Below are 18,564 nucleotides of genomic sequence, written 5' to 3'. Positions count from 1 at the left end.
GCACAGTGAAGTGCTGGCGGACCAAATCATGGCTGTCCCGTGGGCCCGTGTGACGGCAGAGGGGTCGGCCTCTCTGTTCCGACGCGGGAGCGGCCCGCATCACTCCCAGACTGATCACTCAGGACCTAAATAAAGCTCTTCATAACATACCATACCAGCGTTACCACTAGCATTTGAACTATGGAATAGGCTATCTGATATTGTTGTCCACGTTCATGATCCTGTTAACTTTTGTCATCAAGTAACCAATATTTCTTCCTGACCAGTTACTTTCATTAACTTTCTCTTTATTAAGTACACGCTTCTCGCTAACTTCTGTATTTGGCAATGTCAGGAGATGTAACTTTACGTTATTTTGTAAAATTTGACGCTGTTAAATGATCTACCTTTCCATTGTGTGTGTCACCATTCATTCCGATAATGTATATTGCGTTCCGCTAACTATTATATAACGTCACCTCGTTTTATGTACCTTGGTATACGTCTCGTATACTCTTTATCTCTTTCCATTCTTTGTAATTATTCCACCTATGAAGATATATATTATATAATCCCCTCCGCACACAATACTCCTGCTGGAGCCTGTGAGGTTTTTTGAATAAAATAATGAATAAATCAATGTTATGCGTAACGTTAGGTGCACGGGAGGCCAAATCAACGTTGCGTGACATCGAAAGAAGAACGAAATTTGTTTAAGATGCGGTGATGATGATTGGCCAGTGTTTATTCCATGTTGCACTTTGTGTTATGAATGACGCTCGCCTTACCACCTTGCCTAACCCGCTCGTGGGAGCCAACGGTGCTTCGAGCACCATTTCCTCAAGGATCAGTTTGGAACCCCGGGCAACGTCTGCAACAGCCTCTGGTAGCTGCGACCAGAGGCGCAGCGTCCTAAACAACAGTTTCTGTGCGTCCCTCCAAAGGCGATGCGTCTTAACGACTGAGTCTCAAATCGCTAGCTATCGCTAGGGGGAAATGCGAAAACACTCCCTTTACGGATGGATGGATGGATGGAAGTTATCAGCGTCCCTTTTAGAACGGGACGGTGGGTTGCGCCACCAAGCTCTTGCTATTATAATGCCGTATGTCCTACCTAGATTAAAGAAGAAAACAAAAGGGAAGAAAAAAAACCCACGATCAATTTCCATAACCAAATTTTCTAGCCCCCTTTTGTGAACTTTGTCTTTGTACGCCTCCTTTTTTTGTCGTTTCCCTACTTCCACCAATCTTCCAATCGCGTCTTACTAATCTTTATTGCGGACATGTTTACTTTCCCCCTGCTCTCGCTGTACCCACCGGTACCACCAGTGCCACCTTGCGGTTTATGTCGTTGTGTTAGACTGCACAATATCCGGGATCGGCCCGCAAAAACTATTAGACACGAAAAACTGCGATTAGTTCCCAAAGCAAGCTATATGCATAAAAAACCATGCAGCACGTCCATGATGTATGTTTGTGTAAGCGAAGTTTTCTTACTTTTGGTGAATGGTGCATTGAAGCACAGTACATGTTGTGCGCAATGTGCATGTATCTTATTTGCAGATTACGATGTTTCCATAGTTACAAGTAGTTTCTTTTCTTCTTTTTCCACAGCTTTCTGGTTCTTCCGAGGGGGCGCTATTCACAGCAGAGAGATAGTGCCTTCGATAGTTTCTAGGACGTCAATTGCCTCTTTCTGATTCATTAGTTTACCCGCCGTGGTTGCTCAGTGGCTATGGTGTTGGGCTGCTGAGCACGAGGTCGCGGGATCGAATCCCGGCCGCGGCGGCCGCATTTCGATGAGGGCGAAATGCGAAAACACCCGTGTACTTAGATTTAGGTGCACGTTAAAGAACTCCAGGTGGTCGAAATTTCCAGAGCCCTCCACTACGGCGTGCCTCATAATCAGAAAGTGGTTTTGGCACGTAAAACCCCATAATTTTTTTTTCTGATTCATTAGTTGTGCAGAGTAGCTTTCTGCAGGTATTCGAGAAACACAACTGCCCTTGCAACTGCCGAAGGCACTGTTTTGGCGATTTTCGCACCTAGATCACTTGCTACTATGCGCATGTGTCTTAAACCACGCGAGTTTACTAAGAACAGCTTTGGCACATAAACATTAATCAAATGCCCCAACCAACCCGAGCTCTTTAGATATATAGTTATGTTAAGCTAGGCAGATATAGTTAACAGCGTGAAAAAGAGTGCACGCTGTGTGGCCCGAATTTGGCATATAAAAGCCGATACTTAACTAATTCTTGTGGCACGTAAGCCACGATTTGTAGGGGCGCGGTATTTTGACGTCAGTGTGCACCTGCGTCGTCGATATACGTTACGTTAGATGAAAGAGACTTCCTAAACCTCTGAAAGCATCTAAGTAAGCTTCGCTTTTAAAGGCGAAAAATCTTCCACTAAAGCCAATAATAATAGTTGCAGATTAGACAATGTTGAAAAAGCAGGTCTGTTTATAATTAAATACAATTAAGATAAAGATAAAGATAAAGTTGAAATTAAGATAAAGTTTTTTAGGAGGTTAAGTTTAGAAAGGTTGAGAGATGAAAGAAGAGAAAGACAGCGACGCAGAAAGGTAGCAAGGAACAATAAACGCAAGGCCCACTGCTGTTTTTAAGGGCAGAGCATGTCACAGGATACTTCGTAACATCAGTGGAGCATGATAAGTCATGCCCATTAGCCGCTGAAATCAAGATCTCTGGCTGCAATACACTTGCAGTTGCTTCGTTTTGTTTTATTTGCTTCTTCTTCGGCAGATAGCTCAACACTCGGCGAACTTCTCACTTTTTTGCTTTTTCTTCAATCAGCGTGTCCGCATGTTGAAACACAGGATCGGTGGGAAATTTCCCAACATAGAAGATTCAAAGTCCGCGGTCTAAATTTCTGGACAAGACCTGCATGACCGGGCCTAACTATCACATTAACTGTCTTTGTCAAATGATTCGAATATTTTTTTTTTGTAGAAAAGAAGCAGTGCAGTGATCATTTTCTTTGACAGTTTCAGCCTGAGATGTGCGCTAGCAGTACTTTTCGAAATGACACTGAGGTATCCTGTTGCTGGCACCGCTCATCGCCACCGTTCTGACAGTGAGACAGTGAAGAAGAAGACGAGCCCGAGTCTGTCTCGTTCGTTCTGCTCTCGTGCAAGAACGAGAACCAGGCAGCCCCTCCGGACAACGCCTGGTGCACTAAGAAGCCCCGTGGGGACCACCATTGATTCGTGCTCCAGCCTCAAGCAACAGGGCCAAGCATTGACCACTGGACCCGAGAAAAGCCCGATAGCGTTACAGCCTTCGCCACCATTTAGTACCGCTACTGGCAAGGCCGACCCCACTGGAACATACACCGCGATGTCTCAACGGCACATGAGACGTAGCAGTTCGCAGAAGGGCCCAGGAGCAGGTTCAACGGGCTTGAGGAAGTCCGCCGATGAGGCCACTAAAAAGGCCAAGCGCGTGACGCCAGTCAATCCGGCGTCTCAAGTCACCAGTGAGGTGAGTTCGACGCTAATATATTCATGCTGGGTATACTCTCGCTTTACTCCCGAAGCCATAGGCTACGTTCATGGCAGGATCGCGGTGTTATTTAGTAGGCAACATAAGTTCGTCTGGCTATGGGCCTAGCCCTGATGCCCCCCAAGAGAGCCTGATTGAGCACTAAGCAAGCACAGAGAAGAATTCTAGCAGTTAAAACACACTTTATAGCATCATATTACCACACGTACTTGTTCATATTTTCCGGTGACTCTCTTTCACAGGCTAAGAGATGCTACAAGTTATTATCTTGCTTATGTTGTCGGTGAGCCCTGCGTAATAGGATTGCAGGCGTGACGCGGATAGTACTGTACACTCTAGAACTTACACGAGCACCAATGAATACGCTAGAATGTTCACTGATCCATGTATAAATAGCTAGCCACTCTTATCCGCTGATAATGTTTTCTACGATCGACGCATGGATCCGTCACAGTCGTTGTGCTTGAGCGTAAGTTGCTTTTGTAGGCACAGGTTCGCTCAATAAAAAGTTAACTTTTGTGAATCGCCTGTTGTGCCACGGTTTGATTCTCCACCGTCACGACAACGTGACGCTATTAGCTTATGCTTATCTGACATCCTAAAAGATCTAAGTGCCATGATTAGATAAGCAAAATTTCCAAGCATTACACAGCCTGTAGGATTTGCTTGTGTGCCTTGGAGTGATTTCCTTGACAGCTGAAGCAGCGAGTGGTGGGGCTGCGTTATGTTCCGGGCGTGTAGGTGAGGTAGCGGAAGGGATTAGAGGCCAGGTGCTTGCTCGCCGACTTCAACACCTCGCATCGTGAATTATGTCGCCCCATACCGTTCATTGCATGAAAATGACTGCATGCTATAGCATTTTGTATGGCTGGATTGCACCATATATAGAAACATTGCGTCATGTATACTAGTTATAAGGTCGTATATAGTGGCATAGTGTCCACCTGATCCGCTAATAAATATCGTCCAAGAATAGGCTGAGGACAGGCGTAGTTTGTGTAGGATTCCTATTTTAAACAGGCAAGCACTTCCAAGCGGCATTTGTTTTAATATTTTTAATTAACCCGTCTTAATTTTGATGCAAATCCTGACGTCGCTGACGCAAAGAAAAAATTTGGAAGACAAGAACCTGACGCAAAACTTAGCCCTTGATACACTCACGATATTGTAGTACCGCATTTCAGAAAGTATTGCCTCAACATACGTAAAGATGATATCATTCTGCACACGTTTCCATTGTTCCAGAATCCGGAACTCGGAGAAGAAGAGGCACGTATAAATCGCGACGAAGAATAACCTCGTATAGCTTGATCCGATTCTTCCTCCTCCCTCGGAACTATGACTGAACGCGCTAAATCTTCCAAAAATGTATGCTTCAATAAAAACATAGTCCACGCTGCGTGAAAAAGAAAACAGTACCCCCTTCCTCCTGAGCCTTAATATGTAAGCTGTTTGTTGTCTCTCTTCGTGAGTTGCAAATAGGTACTACTTCCTGGTCTTACACTTTGATGCAAGATTGGTGATGTCACAATTTGCGTCATGATGACAGTATAAATTAACAATAGCACAAGGACAGACAGTGCTTCGTGCTAAGAAGCCCTGCTTGAAGAAAACAAGAGGGGTACAAGCTCCGTCGCATCCCGGGCAATAGAAAGAAAAAAGGAATTTAACAGATAGTCAGTAATAAAAAAAAATGTATGTTTGGTTAATTCACCACTGAATACTGCAGCAGAGCACATTTCAAATGCGATAATATAAGCTCAGAAAGTACGTAACTGATATTGCATAAAGTTAAATGAAGTTAGCTCGTGTAGAAAGCCAATTATGTTAAATTGGGCAGCGTCCACGGCGAGGGATCATAGGCAAACAAGTCAATGCGCTTTGAACACAAGCCGGATAATGTATCATGACTATGTAAGAAGGCGATGCACTGCACTCTGTAATGAACAGTTCTAAAGGCGAGTTTCAGAATTTGTTAGGACATGCATATATTGGACAAACTTTAGAGGCACGATCGGCGCGACAACACGCGTACGTAAGGAGCTGTTGCGTCACATTCACTTGTAGTCCCATGAAAAGAAAGGTTTACTACTTTTAGTTCGAAAGACACACTTTGTGTAGTCAGACATAAAGTGCTGCGAATCCTGTCATGGCTATTTAACGCATTTCTCCGACGCAGGGACGAGACAAATCGAGCAAGCTCCGTCATATTAGTCGGCTGACCAACCATGGTGCCCGACGGAAATCCTTGACGGAAGGGGATCCCAGTAGGCTAAAACATCTTCCGAGCTCCGACATCGGCAAGAGGAAGTCTACTATCGACATCGACTTCCACAGAAGGAAGTCCACTGCCGACATGGACTTCAGTGTGAAGAAGTCCCTGACTGAAAATGATACATCCAGACCAGTCCTCAGAATTGTGAGTAAAATTTAATTTCTCAGTTGTGCTTCTAAAATATATATAGCGTGTAGGTCGATGCTGCATTTAGCTCCCGTTGTCGGCGACTTTCAAGTGACCTTCAGAAGCCAGAGCCGTTATCTGGGTACTCAAACGAGAACATCCGGGCACTCAAATGAAAACATATGAACAAGTTGCGACAGCAAAACGAGATCATCTGGTTAACCAGCCAGAACTTAAGAAATGCGGTGTCTGGCCACCAACCCTTTGTACAGGACCGAATTACATACACTTGTTATTGCCCAGACAAGTTACGAAAAATATTGCTTCCGAGTTCTTCCTATTGTTTGTTCACAATATCATTCAAACTGTAAATTCTAGTACTCCCAAGCTTTATTTGTCATTTTCAATTGCGACGTTCAAAAGGCACATACAGGACATCATACACTTTATTGTCATCTTTTGGCGCTGAGATAGGGTTGCCTTCGCTTATAAGAACGCCAGCGGTCCGTGAGTTTCGTGGCGCCAGTTTTGAGTCACCTGGAGAGATGGCGTGACGCTGTGTGGCACCTCCTTCAGGCGAATTTTTTTTCTTCCAGCTCGGCAGTGCGCTCCGTCTACCTGGCGTCTTTCGCTGGATTTCTTGCCGCCTTCAGCCAGTTTTCTTCTAGCTGGGCAGCGTCCATATGGACCAGTGCACACTATGGCGTGGGGTGGTGTGGTGGGGTGCGCCGTTGCGAACATGCACTAGACCATTTTAATATTGTGACTAGTATCATCTCCAACTAATCTGCTTTGCCAGTTGCCCATTTCGTATCATTAAACATTTTTCTCATTCTACATGAGAGTCAGCAATTTTTCTTTTGCGATAGCAATTACATAGACACTCCAAGCGCATTTCTGCCGTCAGTGTCGCCGTGAGATTCGGTATAAAGTCCAACTGCGATTCAATCGTTGGCGCGCGCCGCACGCCATTCTCTGTATGTGCGAGTGAAAGCGTGCAAGGGTGAGCCGGCGATCACGGCTCGTTCTCGCGCACGAAAGGGAGTAGGGGGGGGGGGGGGGGGGGGGGGCGCTGTCTACCGTCACGTGCAAGGCTCCGGGCAGAGGGTAGGAAGGGGGGCGCGTTCTCATCCGGGCAGCCGGCGCACCCACACGCGCCCGACCGGGCCGCTCTATCTTCAAAGCCGCCTGCGAATTTTACAACCGAATTTCGTCGATTACAAAACCATTCACTCACTAAGGTCACCGCCAAGTGCATTGCCGTCCTCCACTCACCCCACAGCTTAGCAATATGCAACATCAGCGTACGCTGCTTGCCTGCGTCCGCCTTCGATGTCTCGCACTACCACTTCGTCAGCGAGGTACCGCTTCTATGCTTATCTGGCATTCCTGTGGACTTCACAGGTTACAAGTGCATTAGCCTAGAAAAGCAACACGGTTGGGCTAGTACGGTTGGGCAAGTACGGTTGGGCTAATACCCAACCGTACGAATGTGAATATCATATGGCTTTACGTTCAATTACATCAGTGCAATGTTCTCATCGGTGCCGTTTATAGACTACCCAATGCTGATATCACAATCATGCGTACAGTCATTACACGATGTTTACACGAACATAGCAAACAATCTACCAATATAATTATGTGCTGTGACTCTTGGCCACGATAACATCGGGTCTTCTATGTGCCACGTAGTCGTGTACACAGCGAAATCACCCCTGTACATTACTTTCCCATTTAATCTTAAACAGGTCATAAAGGGGCCAGCCCACATTCAGTCATGCTGAAGTGCACTTCTCCACCTTGTTTTTGCATCGTCCATGTGTCAGTGAGCTGGGTTGATAAATGCGAATTGAATGATGCCAGAAGCCAGCAAATCGAATCAAGTTTAGAATACCTTTCGAATAGTTTTCAAATAATTAACAACTATTTTCGCCATTAATATAAAACAATGTTGGCATCCTAGCGTATTCGCAGCGTTAGCAAGCTTTTATCATTACAGTGCAAAGTATATAACGTTGTTTAATTAAATCACAAATTGAGCATTATAAGCAAATACACACTTTATTTGCATACTCAGTTGTACGCGCAAAATGGCGGTTTAGGCGTTAAAGTCTTACTCCCTGAGCGACGTAGTGAGCTCGACTGCGTAACTTTTCGTGCTCTAGGTTGGCTATGGTCACCGAGACTAAATTTATTGCACATTTGCTCAATTTTATGCTTGATCGAGCACAGTTAGCGGTTTGAAGTATGGGAAAGCTATTCGAAAATACCGACTATTCCATTCGAAAGCCGAATCAAATAGCGCAATAATTGGTTCGTTAATTTAAAGTTTAGAATATTCGCACACTATTGTAATAACCTCGGGATGATTCACGTGTCATACTATAGCCCACGCAGTTTTAGTGCCTCAAAATTCTGATTTAGGCACGGGAAACTAAACGCAAAGCCTGTAATTGCGTTTTACATAGGCAGGAGAGCGTCTTGCCCGCAGTTCAAGATAGTTCAGCAAACCGATTACTAATTACGGTACAATTAGACTATACCTCCAATGAAATTTCGTTTAGTTTTCTTTCTGTACAAGTGAACTCTCCATAGCCAGCGGATGTGCGCGCCACAATTAGACGCGGTTCGGTTGCGCTGGCTGCCCTATGTAGCGTGCAGGTCTCTAATTGCAGATACAACAATCAGCCCTCGAAAGCATCAAGCTAAAGATAAGTGGTAGACTGCAAATGCTAAGCAGAGAATACAGCGCTTTGCGATATGTATCCAAGTGGCGAGCCAGGAGGCCCAGCTACGCGCCGACGACATACGCACGGCCGTGGAACGCGAGCTACAGGAGAAGTTACCCGTGGCCGATAATCTGTTCGATGGTTGATGGTCTGTGCAGTGAACGTCCGCTGAACAGACCATCGAGACTAGGCGGCGCTGATTGGAAGACTTCGTCTTCGACAAAGTGCTTTTTTAAAGTACGTGTCTTTCCGTGCGTATCTTCTCTTGTTGCTCGCGCTCCGCGGCCGCGCGTATCTCGTCGACCCGTCACTTCGTCTCCTGCGTCGCTACTTCCGTCCGCATCGCATACCTCGTTAGTTTCTGCGTACTCATTGCACTCTACCGCTCCTCTTCTGCTTGATACTTTTCAGTGCTCACTGTTGTAGCGGCAATTAGAGACATCCGCACAGCATAGGGCAACGGAACCATGTCTATATGGGGTGTGCACATCCGTACTGGCGAGCGGAGCGAGGAGAGGAAGCGCCATGCCAGTAGCTGTGTGCAAGCGGGTGCGTGGGAGACGAGTCGCTTACTGGCCAAGATGGATGAGGCTGCGTAACAACGCGGTCACGCTACGCCTAGTGTGGGCAACAGTTTAAAGTTGAGGTATTTCCTTAGATACTATAAGCAGCGCAGAAAACAGGACAATAACAAAGCGGATGGTAAAGCACCGCGGTTTATTCTAAGAAATTCAAACGCATAGTGAGTACGAAAAGCTGCAGAAATGATAGTACAATCACTGTGACAGTTGATCACAGCCGCTGTCGTCAGCCTTTCTCTTGTCCTGTCCTCTAGCTGTTTGTTGTAATGGCGACCTCGTGTGGCATTTTAGCCCAGAATCTACCTTATGTTCTGTCCTTATCGCAATAGCTTTGAAATTTGCGGTCTTCGCCTAGCAGCAATACAGTCAGGAAGTAACAAGACTTTAGGACTCTGGGCAGTGATTAACCTTAGAATCATTGTCTGCCATTGCAGTCTCTGGTGCAAGACGGCACATCGTCAAGGAAACCTATGCTCCAGCCAACGGACAACGAAGGCCCGTCGCGGCGGAGAGAGCAGCTAATTGTGGCAGCCGCCGTGTTTGTGTCCGTGTTGCTGGCGTGCGTCATCGCTGTCCTGTTCTTCTTCACTGAACGGGTGAAGACGGTCGGATACTGCGTCACGGACGCGTGTATCGATCACGCCAATAGACTTTTGGCCACGATAAACACTAGCCACGATCCATGCGACAATTTCTACGCGTTCGTCTGCAGTGGCTGGCAAAAAGGTTCTCCCGCGCTTTCTGTTCAAGACAAACTCAATGAAGACGCTGTGAAAGACGAGATCAAAGAGCTTGAGGCCGACATTTGGCGCGTTGGGAGAGCAAGCAGGTTATACAGCAAGTGCGTGTATCCAGAAGAAAGCGATATCAATGTCAACATTTTTTGGCTCAACAACTTCATGGACACCGTCAACCTGGATTGGCCCTCTAAAAAACCAAACCTTTCAGAAGCACGGCCGTTAGACGTCATGCTCAACATGTCAGCAAAATACGACCTGAACTTTCTGTTCAGGTTAGAGATCGCTACCAATCAATCCACGGGTAACGTGTTGGTGTTCTGCAGGCGTTACAATGGCGTAGTCTGGAATGATCGTCTTCAAAGACCACTGAGTTTGGTGGACTACGCAAGGGTTGCCAAACAACAACTCGCGGAATTGCGTCGAGAAGAATACGTCGAATACGAGCCCTCACTGCTGCAGCGGATAGAGAAGTCATTTACTGAAGCAAACGTGTATGAAACTCGCAGCGAGCAGTCGTGGTTTGTCATTAGCGAACTCGATGCTAGAACAGGTAACATAGAGCCTGGCAGGTGGTTAAAGGGCCTTAACAGCGCATACAGCAGCCTGAAGCTCTCTTGGGCTTTCGATAACTTTGTAGTACTTGAAGACGCCGAGATCTTGAACAGAATCGACGCACTATTTCGCGACTACACCGAAGTAGAGCTTTTGATCGGCATTGCCTGGATGTTCATCCAGTCCCACCTTTGGGTGGCTGCCGGAAAGCCAGGATTCATGTTATATGACAACACTGAAGAGAAGAAGCAGCGTGCGTGCTTGGAGTACGTGGATTCTCGTTTCGGCCCTCTCTCCTCCAGTGAGCATATAACGCGGCTCTATCCTACGCACGAAGCACGCCTTGGCGTCTCAAGCTTCCTACAAAGTCTCAAAGCCGAATTCAATCAGGTTATGAAAAGGACCCCTTGGGTCGACCGCGAGATTCGGGAAACGGCGACGCGCAAGGTCAACACAATGGATCTGAACATCCTGCCCGCCGAACAGTTTTTTGTACCTCTACAACGCGCAGCACTTTATGGGCAATTTCCTGCCATCAACAATACGGCATTTATGGAGAGCTGGTTGTCTTCTTCGGCAGTGTATCAAACCCTACAAGTGCACCAGAGCTTCCATGATGTTTTCAAAAAGAAGCGCACCTTTCGTCACCAAGCATACACGTACGCGTACCTACTGAATGTCGTTGACGGCGCCTTAGGAGGATTGGAGCCACCGCTTTTCTACCCTACAGGAACGTTCGCAATGAACTACGCCTCCGCGGGGACCCTACTTGCGAAAGAGATCATCAGAAGCATTGACCCGGCAGGCACGACTGTGAATGACCGTGGCGAGAGTATCCATTGGTGGGGAAAGTCCGAATCAGCCGAGTACAATCGCCGCCTTAACTGCGACCTCAGGATAGCTGCAGGACAAAAAGCGGTCAGTGTTATCCCTGCGATACCGGCGCTCGAACTGTCTTACGCGGCCTACAAGAAGGCCGTCGAGCACGAGACTAGCACGATCGGCGGCGTGGAGGACCTAAGAATTCGGGGCCTGGAGAACTTTGTCGACGACCAGATATTCTTTATGAGTCACTGCTACGTGCTATGTGGCAAGAAAGGCGATATTGGCGCACAACAAGAATGCAACGTGCCTCTGAAGCACTCTCTTCACTTTGCTAAAGCCTTCAGCTGCGCTGTAGGGTCGCCCATGAATGTGGCATCAAAGTGTTCATTCTTTGAGCAATAAGAAGGTTTGCTATCTTAGAATGTAAGTGCAGCGCTTTAAAAAAATCAAGCTGCATGCTTCATGTAAAGTTCGCATACCCAAAAATGACAGTGTTTTCCTTTTTTATGTAGTTGTAAATTTATGTGCCTAGTGCTGTATTCCTACGTTTGTTGAAGCCACATTCTCTCGTGTGTTTACATTACTTCAGTAAATACGCGGACCTATCACTTATAGGGCTCTCTTTTTGTCTTGAATCTGTGACATTCTGCGAAATTCCAGGAAGCCATGACAGCAACGCTACACACGCGTGATCTCTTCCTTAAATCAGTCGCTGCAAGCCCGACGCGTACTGCGTTTGGTTTACTTTCGTGATGCATGTCGCTACAAACCGGCAAGATACATTTTCCAGTACATGAAAGATATTCCACAACAAACCCGACTACGAGGACATCTCATATATAGGGTGAGCACACTAAGAGCGAAACCGTCTGTGCAGATAAAAACAAATGTTTGCAACCACAGCGCAATTGAACGGTTTCGTGGGCTTTTTGTGTGTGCTTTTAAGTGTGCTGTGCCAATCTGTTGACATTGCTACCATAAACAAATTTGTAATTAGTAATACTTTCTCTGCTAATAAAAACGATTGTGCAGCCTTCTCCAGGACGTTACTTGCAACATGCTAACGTGACGTTCCGCCTTTGCTGGCGGTGAAATTAAGAAATTCGTGGGTGCTAGTTGGAATCGGTTGGCGCAGGACAGGGTAATTGCAGATCGCTGGGAGAGGCCTTCGTCCTGCAGTGAACATAACATGGACTGGTGATGATGATGATGATGATGATGATGATGATGATGATGATGATGATGATGATGATCCTTTGTTTTGATCCAGTGAACAGTTTGGTCCATATTAGTTGTAAAAGTGCGTGTGAATAGTGACTCGTACACCAGTGACTCGCAACCCAGGCCATGATATGTCATCACTATAATTCGCGCGAGAACCTGCCAATAACGAATCTTTCTTGGAAATTGAGCACTATAAGTTCCACCACAGCAAGGAAATCGGCATAGTTTTTTTTTTTTTGTTGATGAGAACTGTTCATCGGTGGCCCGCCTTCGTTACTAATACGCTTCCTAATGAGTTTCATGAAAGGGAAGTAGTAAATGTCCATGGAAAATTAAGAACGGCCTATGGTCTAAGGGTAGAGCAAGATTACTAGGGTGATGCGGTTGAGAGGTTTATCGAGGCCGCTTTTTAACTCTCTGCCACAGCCTCGACTCATGCTCTAACACAACACCGTCTGTAGTTGGGCAGGGGGCCACCCAAACACCACGAAATCTTCATATGGCGCATGGAGATTTGGCACTAGGCCGACGCACATCTGTACCCAATATAGGAACGTGTTGATTTCCGGCGGCACAGTGGCGCTCTCGTTGCGTGCTATACCCCTGTGTGTCAGGCCCGCTTTCGTAATTACCAACCCTAAGGAAAGGCCTGTACCTTCCACGGCCTCGTAAGGACCTACATGCACGATAATCCTCAATGATATCCGCGGACGGCTTTCTTCTTATTTTAGATTTTTTTCTATTTAAATGAGATATTTGTTCTTATTCCGATGACAATTATATGAGCCCTCCAAGCGCATTCTTGCCGTCGCCGTGACGTTCCGTACAACGTCCAAGGGCGACAACACCGTCGCCGGGCGCCCGAAGCTGTATGTGCGAAAGCGTGCGAGGGCATCTGACGGTCGCGGCTCAATCTGGCCCGCCCGAAAGAGATGAAAGCGAGCAGGAAGTGCACCATCTCCCGTTGTGTGCGAGACACCCAACGTTTCGAGGCACCGGGGGGAGGGGAGAGACGAGGTGCGGCGTTCTACTCCTGCTGCAACTGCGCATGTGGCGGCTGCGCGCGGTCGTCCGGCGGTATCTTGAGGGCGATCTGCGCCGGGGGTAGAGGCTAGGTGCGTCGACGTTTCGCTGCTTTGTGCGTGGTGTGCGTTCTCGGTGCGCGCTTTTCGTTGAAGCGATAGACAGCACGAATGTCGCTTCGTTCGCTGCTGCGGCCGCGTTTCCTCACGCCAGTGTTTTGACCAGTTGGACAATCGTCCACTATCAGAACTAAATGCTTTAAGTCAATGCTTCCAAAGAACATCCGCGCTGAGGGTCTTACTCGCATTACTAAGGCTCCTGGGGTCTATGGGCCTTCACGATAGACTTTAAGGACGCCATGCCCTACCGCTCTATAGTGTAGGTGGTTTGTTCGTGCTCGTCCTTCTTTCTCTGTATTTCCCCCTATCACTCACTTTCTTCTTTTAACCACCTTAACTCTTATTCCGTGCAGGGTAGCCAACCGGAACTACCTCTGGTTAACCTCCCTGCCTTTCTATGCAAGGTTTTATCTCTCTCTCTTTACAGCCAATTTCCGCGGGCATAGAGTCAGATGTGTTCATGTTTGCTTGTGCGTGCGTGACACCTTGCTTGTTAATTGACTTACTAAGCGATTGTTTACAAATTTATACAGCCGATAAAACTACTATCGTTTACTGTCCACTAATTTTCTATCAATGCTCCACCTTACGGGTGAAACTGCGACTTTCTTTATGGAAATGTAAACTTTAAATTGTTGTGTTGTTTGAACTGATGAGTGCGTAGTCGGTATGCATACTTTGTTCTCACGCGTACGTGAAGCGCCGCAGAATCTGTGTGCTTTGACAGAGAGACAGAAAATAAAGTTCAATGGAAACTAAGATGTCATTCCTGCTATATGCAGCGTTTGCTACTTCACATGAGATATTTCAGATGACATGAAGTGATAAAGAACACAGGAGGCGAAGCAGTCTAAAGCAAGAAGAGAAAGAACAAACAAAACAAAAAAGACTAGGAATTTCGGTTGGCTTGTGCTCAGCGAAGTGGGCGGGTCATATAAATCCTCTATAGTGATACACGCCCGGAAATCGTACGCGTGTCTGTTAGTGCTCGGGCTGACTTTGATGATGATTATTATTATTATCATCAATATCATCATCATGACTCGTGCCAACTACACTAAGCAAGCGAAGGCCATAACCTTGGTCGTTCGCCATCACCGTTGTTGTTGTTGTTGTTGTTCCCTTATCCACTATGGATGAACTTGCTCAGGCCCGCCCGCGCGGGAGGAGAACAAGCTGGGGAATGTTTTCCCTTTTCCCCCAAAAAAAATTTGTTTGACATTATTTTCCAGAAATTTTAAAGTCCTCGCATCGGGCCAATCGTCGTGTGTGCGTGCCGTTTTCCAAAAGCACAACATCAACTATGAAGTGTGCACTGACTTCCCTGTTAAATGTTAAAGTATTGGTACCATGCGCAGTTGACCACGGTCAAGACCTGTTGACCGCTGACCTGCTGACCGCCAAGACCTGCTGCCGAATCAGTTCGGCGCGCTGGTGTTGGGATCGCAACAGATAGCTAACGGGGTTTTGGCTAAGTGTCGGGTGGATTTAGTCCAGTTTTGTAGATACCAAGCAGGGTTTTAAGGTAAATTTATATTGTCTGATACGGACATAGTGCCACAAATGTCGAAAAATTCTCCAGGGGACGGCACGGGGCGATCTCCGCCTTGGTCGGCCTCACTACCACCTGATCAAATGCCTCTTGAAGCTTTCTTTCGTAGGGGGGTGAGCAGCATTCCTGTGGCGCTGGTGCCTCTGCATGGAGGAGCCATCCGGCTCAACAACCCGAAGACAGAGCAGGTGGAACTTCAGGCGGCAACAAATCACTACTTGCACATCACTGATGTGCGACAGTTTGGCAGAGGTGGGATTGTTTGCCGTTTGCCAGACCAGGCGTGTGTGCACGACTTACTTAATTGCTCATCATTTGGATCGATGCAAGCGAGTGCCTTCATTCCCCCGCATCTTCCCTGCACTAAAGGAATAGTTGGTGGTGTAGACTCCTCCTTAAGTCCGGCAGAGACCCTAGAAAAGCTCTCCGCGGCTGGAGTAATTGCTGTTCACCGGTGCAACAGAATGGTGGAATATGCACGTGTCCCTACTGAGTCAGTAATTGCTACGTTTGCAGGTACGTCTTGCCCTAGCGAGATAAAAGGCTGGCCTCTAATATTCAGAGTGGATCCGCTTGCCTCGCGTCCATTACAATGTCGCAATTGTTGGCGCTATGGTCACAGCATGGGTGGTTACAAATCCAGCCTTTGTTGTTGCGTCTGCGGCGGGAGCCATTCCGCTAGTAATTGCTCGGCCGAGTCGGACTCTTGCTGCCTCTGCGGTGGAGCCCACAAAGCTGATTGCTCAAACTGCCCTGCTAGAACTCAAGAAGTCCAAATAATGGAAGTTATGGACAAAAGGCGCTGCTCACGCCAAGAGGCAATTGCGGCGGTAAAAGAAAGAGCCCATGGTTATGCGAGTATGACAGCACGACCCCAAGCTGTCGTTGATGGAAGCCTGTCAGAGGTAATCGCAACAAGCTATTGAAAAGTATATGGCAAAAATTATGGAGCGCATAGTAGAAAGCGTCACAGAATGCTTTAATAGACTGGTATCCTCAAAGTTAGAAAAATTATTACCGAGTGCTACTTCTCTGCCATCATGCTCTGACATGAATGCTTGTTTAACCCACTCTCAGCAAAATGGGGCAATTGCGTCCGCAACCCATATAGAGCAATTCAGGCCTGTTCCAGCTTGATCAACCAAGGCAACTAATGCCCAGATAACTCTGATTATCAAGATACCTCAAACATGGAAATTGACGTGAGGGCACAGAAAAGGCGGTGTTCTCACCTTGAGTCTACCACTTCACACTCAATTAGTAAATCCAAGGAAATCCTCCCTGAAGTCAACCCGAAGGTAACATATTGGAGGAGGCTGTAGCCTCTGCGGTGCTCTCATCACTGGAAGGTAGATGAGGGTGTTGCAGTGGAACTGCAGATCAGTATTCGCTGCTTCTACTGATTTAAATGTTCTATTTTCTCAAATTTCTCCAGATGTAATTTTGCTGCAAGAAACCTGGTTATCCCCTGAAAAACAATTTTCGCTGCGCAATATTACGTCCTTTCGCCTAGATCGCCCATATAGAGGTGGGGACTGTTAACTATGGTCTCAAGCACGTTTTGCCACAGGTCAAATATATCATTCCAGCTGATGTCTCCAGAATGTGAAGTTCTAGCAGTAGAAATTACTCTCCCTGGCAGTACGCCTTTCTTGTTAGTTAATATATACTTTCCCTCGGGTGTGCAGGATACACACCCACTAGACTCGGTTATGGCAAAATGCGGTAAAGATATCGTTTGTATCATGGGGATCCAGGACAGACCTGTGCGGAAAGCGTCTGTGGGACTGGGCACTCACAAATACCTTTTCGTGTCAAAATTCGGCACCAGTTACGTTTCTTCACGGACAGTTTAGATCTGTGTTGGATCTTAAATTTTCAGGTTCAGGTCTTCCCACATCCGCATGGGAGCCTTTGAATGTCGGGACAACCAGCGATCATTTTCCTGCTGTGTTTGAAGTGGTAGGTCCGCAGTCCACCACGGAGGCTCGAATCCACTCTTTTGTGGATTACCGTACATTTAAAAAAATGCTTGCAGACCACTTTCAAATAAATGGGAAATTCTCCATTGAAAGCTGAGGATATTTGCTCAGTCATTGATACTTCGCGCAAAAGATCAGAGTTCCAGTTACAGCTACAGTTAAAGCGCTCGTTACAGCTACCTCAGCGCACATTTTCAGAAAAATGCTCAAAAATTGTTTCCTTAACACAGACTAAAAATCGTGCTGGACTGATCCCAGTTGGTTCCTCTTACTGTATCTTGGCTTTTCATTGTGAAAGTCCGATATATTTTCTGTACTAGGACGATAGTTCGCGACATACCTGTACAATGTATCTAATTATATGTGTATTTATGTTATTGAGATTGAGCCTATTGTAGTCAATACTTTTGTTATTATTGTTCTTGTGTGACTGCTGCTGCCAAGGGTGGCGAGGCCCAGTCAGGCACGTTCAGTGCCTTTTGTCGCGTCCCCCAAGGCATTTCTGTAAGGAATGTCTTGAATAAATGAATAAAGAAAGAAAGAAAGAAAGGCACGCAAAAACAATGCTTCTACAAATTCATGGAATGAAGATTGCTCCTGGGACTACAAGCGACGTAAGGCTGCATGGAAACAACTCATGCATAACCAATCTCCGAAAAACTGGAGCAACTATAAATTTATTGCTGGAACATTTAAAAGAATGGTGTGTAAGGTAAAAGACGATTACAATGTCCGACATTTCGAATTCCTTTCAAAAGCAAATAATAAGCATGCATTATTTCGGTTTTTAAGATCCCAAAAAATGGTTCCACGCCCCTTGAACTGGGAGTCGGTAGTTTTAGCCACAAGTGAAAAAGCTGACTCTCTAAATGTAATCGCACAAGGGTTAGAGACCCGCTTCGCCACCTCTGTTCCCTTCTCTCCGCACGGACAGGGCACCTTAGAAGATTTCGAAAAGTTTTCCATGGCAGAATTGTCCCAAGCCGTTTCCTGTTTACCAGCTGCAGCCACAGGTCCCGATGGACTCACTACCAAGATGATTAAAGTACTCTTTGAAGTCGCTCCTAACGGCTTGTTAGATGCCGTAAATTACTCAGTACAATATGCATGGTTCCCTCCTGTGTGGAGAATTGCGAAGGTGATTCCTCTGCTGAAAGACCAAACCAAAGGGTATATCCTAGACAATATTCTGCCTATTTCTCTAGCATCAAATTTTGTAAAATTAATAGAAAGATTATTAAACGCACGTATGGTTAAGTTTGTGACCACCAGAGAATTATTGAGCCCCTGCCAAATTGGATTTAGACCAGAGATCTGCATTTGGTGC

The 18,564-nt window shown here is 46.4% G+C and overlaps 1 protein-coding gene across 1 annotated transcript; it reads left to right on the top strand.

Annotated features, from left to right (window-relative positions):
* Nucleotides 1-9,604: 9,604 nt before the first annotated feature.
* LOC126531720 (neprilysin-2-like) lies at nt 9,605-12,374 on the top strand. The gene has a single exon (XM_050179404.2). The coding sequence runs from the start codon at nt 9,691-9,693 to the stop codon at nt 11,737-11,739; it is 2,049 nt and encodes a 682-aa protein (XP_050035361.2). The 5' UTR covers nt 9,605-9,690; the 3' UTR covers nt 11,740-12,374.
* The last annotated feature ends 6,190 nt before the right edge of the window (nt 12,375-18,564 follow it).

Source organism: Dermacentor andersoni, chromosome 5, assembly GCF_023375885.2.
Source record: "Dermacentor andersoni chromosome 5, qqDerAnde1_hic_scaffold, whole genome shotgun sequence".
Taxonomy (NCBI): Eukaryota; Metazoa; Arthropoda; class Arachnida; order Ixodida; family Ixodidae; genus Dermacentor; species Dermacentor andersoni.
Note: the sequence above shows the minus strand (reverse complement) of the source record. Positions and strands in the feature narration are given on the sequence as shown.

Bases quoted from the DNA above. Each gene is read 5' to 3' on its own strand.
- LOC126531720 (XM_050179404.2), top strand. From the start codon at position 9,691: ATGCTCCAGCCAACGGACAACGAAGGCCCGTCGCGGCGGAGAGAGCAG.